General features: G+C 34.8%; 1 protein-coding gene across 1 annotated transcript in view; it reads right to left on the bottom strand.

Moving 5' to 3' along the window:
• The window catches only part of DCAF6 (DDB1 and CUL4 associated factor 6), a gene marked incomplete at its 5' end in the record, with an annotated part of 57,159 nt that overhangs the window by 42,349 nt on the left and 10,225 nt on the right, over positions 1 to 4,585 (bottom strand). Inside the window, one exon of the mRNA XM_010143365.1 lies at positions 4,338 to 4,340. Coding sequence (XP_010141667.1) covers positions 4,338 to 4,340 — 3 coding nt within the window. The remainder of the gene's footprint in view (positions 1 to 4,337; positions 4,341 to 4,585) is intronic.

Below are 4,585 nucleotides of genomic sequence, written 5' to 3'. Positions count from 1 at the left end.
GGAAAAAAAAAAAAAAAAAAAGTATGTAAAAGAAAGAAGCATTGATACATTGATACAATACACAGTACAGGGAGGAGGGGTGGGGGGACTGACCGAAGAGAAAAGCAACAGATCTTAGTGTAATTACAGTGGAAAAAATTATGTAAATAATTTACTAACATCCCCAAATTATAAAATAAAACATTGACATTGTTTTTCTATTCCTAAATGCATGAATCACAGGAGTTAGAAGTTCAGATTCATGTCATACAATACACCCTCCTCCCCATCTCCAACACTTAAACAATTTCACAAAGAATTATTTAATGAAAATAGATAGATCCAGACTGATTCAAAACGAAGCAAACAACAGAAGTATTCATTTTCATGTTCCTAACAAGCATAACAAATGAGAATATTTGTAGTGTAAAATTATGCAACTGTATCCTACAGGTAAGTTTTCAAAATTAATGTGATGGCCTCCTGATGTGAAAAAAAAAAAATTAGTACAATTTTGATCAAAACAAACCTCTGAAAAAAAGTAAACTGGGACTATGGAAAGAGGTTGCAGAATGGCATCAAACCAAAATATATACTTTACTACGAACTCATGTTTTTATCTCAGACATTCCCAGTGGGTGAGTATTCAAAGTCAAAAAACACTGTTAAGTGGCCCTGCAGATAAAGTAATTTATTGGATCATAAGCAATTCTTAGTATCATTCTCTTACACACTATTCTTTCAGTTCCATCTTTATAGACTTCATTGTTTTCATCATTTGGTCTTTATTCATTTGTCAGTTATACCATTTTGGCATGAACCAGTTACTGTCTGATTAACAGTGGGTTTTTGTCAACTGCTGCAAAGCTAGGTGATGAAGTAATTTTTTGTTCTTTTTCACTCTTTGCAGATTTCCTCCATTTACACAAGTGCTTCTCTTTATACCACGTGGACTGTGTCTTTATTAGCAATAGCTAGAGTGCAACATTGACCTGAACTACTGATGAAGTACTGATTACTCATCTATAATATAGTAGAGATGCTAATTCAGGCTCAAATACTTACATTAAATGCTCTACCTAGTTCTGCTATAAACTGCTAGCCTAGACCTACCCTGAAAGAATTAATATCAAGAGCACTCTGCAGTATTTTGTAGATAGGAGGAAATCTGAAAAAAAAAAAAAAAAATCAGTACTATGAAATGTTAAAATACTAGAGAGCATTACATTGGCACATAACCTTTCATCAAAGCAAAAGCCTTGTAAGGACTCTATAACCCTTATTCACTCAGTGAAGCAAGCAAATTTTAAATATTCTTTCACAAAAAGAAACAAAGAATTCAATCATTCAAAAACTAGTGGTAGGCACCAGTTAATATTGAATAGTCATGAGCTCTGACATCCTCAGTCTAATACCACCTCTGTGAAATACATCCTGCCAGCTTATGGTTGATGAGGTATAACAAGAAGGAAAAGTTATACTTTCTACAAGGAATATGACAAAGATTTGCTATGAATAGTTTTCATGTGCCATGAACATTTATGGAAATTAGAACTCTACACAGTCTAGAAAATGATCTTAAGGAAATTTCAATGATTTCTAAAATTGCACTTTTTAGTACTTTCAGCTGATTCAGTCCCACTCAGTCCAGAGACAGTTACAATTTAAGATGTAATACGAACCACAATTAAAAATGTAGACATAACTACTATCCTGAATATGTTCAATGACAACACCCTTTAACACATTTCAGAATCTCTAAGCAAATGTTTATTTTGCCAGCAAACGGAGTGAGGAAATAGAAATGGAAAGAAAAAAAAAAACCTGCTACTGCCACTTTCCCATTCAAAATTTAACAGCAAAGTTACTTTATATCAGAAGACATACTAAGATTAAGTTTTGTCCTAATTAGTCAATTGCCCCTCTACCCCCCTCCCCAATGGTACCAATGTGCACCCGGAATATTGCTTCTAGGGAAAAAAACCATCATATTTTACAGTTTGCGGTATCTGACGTTTAGTCGTGGTTTAAAACTACAGCATCTTAAAACTAATGTAAAAAATGAATCAATGGTTTCCACTGAATGGACCAAGCAGGGCAAGAAAATAATTTTTTTCCCTTAGTGACAAGCATGAAAATCTCCAGCAATTGTTCTGTCTCATTATAAGAAAAATATTAAAACATACTGACAAGAAAAGGCTACTAAGATTCAGCACTGATCTTGTTGATTATTTGCAACTTACTCAAATGTTCAGACTGTGTTATTTTAGAATATGCAATCTGGTAAAGAGATTTATCCCACAAGCTCCAGCACCGAACCATTTTCATACTGACTATTTTGAACACATTCTCTCTAAAAAGATTAAGAGAAGAAGTAAGTAATTCAGATATAGAAGCTCGAATGCTCACCACATGGCGTATTTTCTGGAACACCACACCAACAATATGTTTTAATTATAATACTTATGCAAAGGTATCACTATTTCAAAGACAGGATTACCACCAGCACCTGTGTTCACTACAGAAATCTGCAGAAATGATTCATGGAAAGCTGTTCATAAGCCTGTTCCATTCTATAGTATGAATTCATGCTCCAGTTCTAAGTAAGTCATTACCCCAAAATATATGCTTCATTTGCTAGCTCTTTGCTACAATATTCAAATTTGTATCTACCACCACTTTATGTAAAATGATGGCTGAAGGCCTCTCACTTTCCTTCTTCCATTTTCCAAAATACTTCCCCAGTCACAGATCTTTTACAACACACCTCTATCTGGACCCTGAACTCGCCCCTATCACCCAAAGAATTGTTTCACAGTAACTTAGATGTTTTAAAAGCAGTGCACATTACACCAGATGCTTACTAGGTGTGCAGATGTATAATACTATTAAGATTACTCCTGCAGGAGTCCTATAGACCATTTAAACATGACACCTGGTCTAAGACTAAAATCTGCATACGACAATAAAAAGTACCAGATAAGCTTTGTTTGTTTCCATGGGTTTGGAGTTTGGGGGTGGGGGCTGGAGTGATGGTGACTTTTTTTTTGTTGTTTTTTAAGAATCAGCAGCCGATCTGACCCCATATAGGAGTAGTCAGAGAATGTGTCAAACATTATACAGTAAATTAAAAAGTATCAACTGTCAACAAAACAACCACCATAACTTCTTTCAAAACTGAATATATGGAGAGTCTTAAGTCTGAAGTAACACTGGGAAAGAGGAAATGCTCTTAGAGAGGAGCTGGATTAAGAAGTAACAACTTGAGCTTCATGCCAGCAGAATAAACTTTTACTTAGAAATTCAGATAGATTTAAAGAAAAAGAGGAAAACACTTTTTCTAGTCAGCATGCATTCTTTAAAATGCAGGATAGAAAATGCATCATAATTCCAGAAATGCCCTCTAGTGCATTATTATTATTATGCAACCCACAAAGTTTCAATGACATAGCTTGAAGCAATTATTTTTAATATGGGACATACTTTCCTGGCCAATGTTAGCTCCAGAATATACCATGTTCTTTAAAAAATAAATAGATCAAATTGAACACCTCACAATGGTATGTGTGCTCTTTGGTGGTTATCCCTCTGTGGCAACTAAACTGGGTTACAGTGAATTAGAGTAGACCCCTTAATTTTTGTGTGTGCATTGTGGAAAACTTCAGACTGCAACAAGCTGACACCAATACTATTAAAAAACATAGGTGACTAAAAGCCTCTGCTACTAAATAAATTTTCTAACGTTCACTTATTCTAGAAATAGAACCTGTACTGTGTGTGTTGTCGTACTTCTGCTCACTGTTTATTTCCTCTAAGTAAGTATCAGAACAAGGTTTGAAAGGGCAAGAATGATACATTTAATGAATTTCAACTTACGTCTTTATCTTCCTTGTCTTTCAGATACCAGATACCTAATAATTTCTCACCTGTTCCAAAGATTTTGGCTGCAGTAGCCACAGTACACTGAATGGCACACTTTTCCCTGAGAAATCCCCATCTCTCCTTTACTCCAGTTACATCCAATTTAAGGCCTGAAGATGCTATCAGTCATCTTTTCCAATGACAAAGACCTTGATTTTTTACAATAGATATGCTACAAGACAAAAGGTGAATTTATTAAAAAAACAAAGGATAATCAAGTCTGAACCTGTAGGTGTTTTGGATCACGTCAGCCTTTCCATCACAACTGTGAGTCCTAGAAACTTACTTTAAAAAAAGTAGAAGTAAATTCTCATGCAAATATGTAACTCTAAAGGCTGCAGCATCTTTTTCTGCATAGAGATGGAAAAGGGCAAATCAAAGCATAAGGTGCTCTTTTACTACCCAAGTAAGTTTATGACATTCACAGTGGAATATACTTTCTTCTTTTTCCCACAGTAATAAAGTCATCATCATCATGGCTTGGCTTCGCGAATGAAAGCTCGCTAGGCCCTGGCAGATGACAATAATAATGTAAGTCTGTACTAAATACAGATGAGTTCCTTCAAGGTATAGAAACTTAAAAATCAATATATAGTATAATTTATTAATAATGGAATATGAGGCAAGGTGAGCCCTGTCAATCCAGATATGTTTAAGATGCAAAAAACCCAGCATTGCTGACTTG

Source organism: Buceros rhinoceros, unplaced genomic scaffold (assembly GCF_000710305.1).
Source record: "Buceros rhinoceros silvestris isolate BGI_N320 unplaced genomic scaffold, ASM71030v1 scaffold21109, whole genome shotgun sequence".
Lineage (NCBI taxonomy): Eukaryota > Metazoa > Chordata > Aves > Bucerotiformes > Bucerotidae > Buceros > Buceros rhinoceros.
Note: the sequence above shows the minus strand (reverse complement) of the source record. Positions and strands in the feature narration are given on the sequence as shown.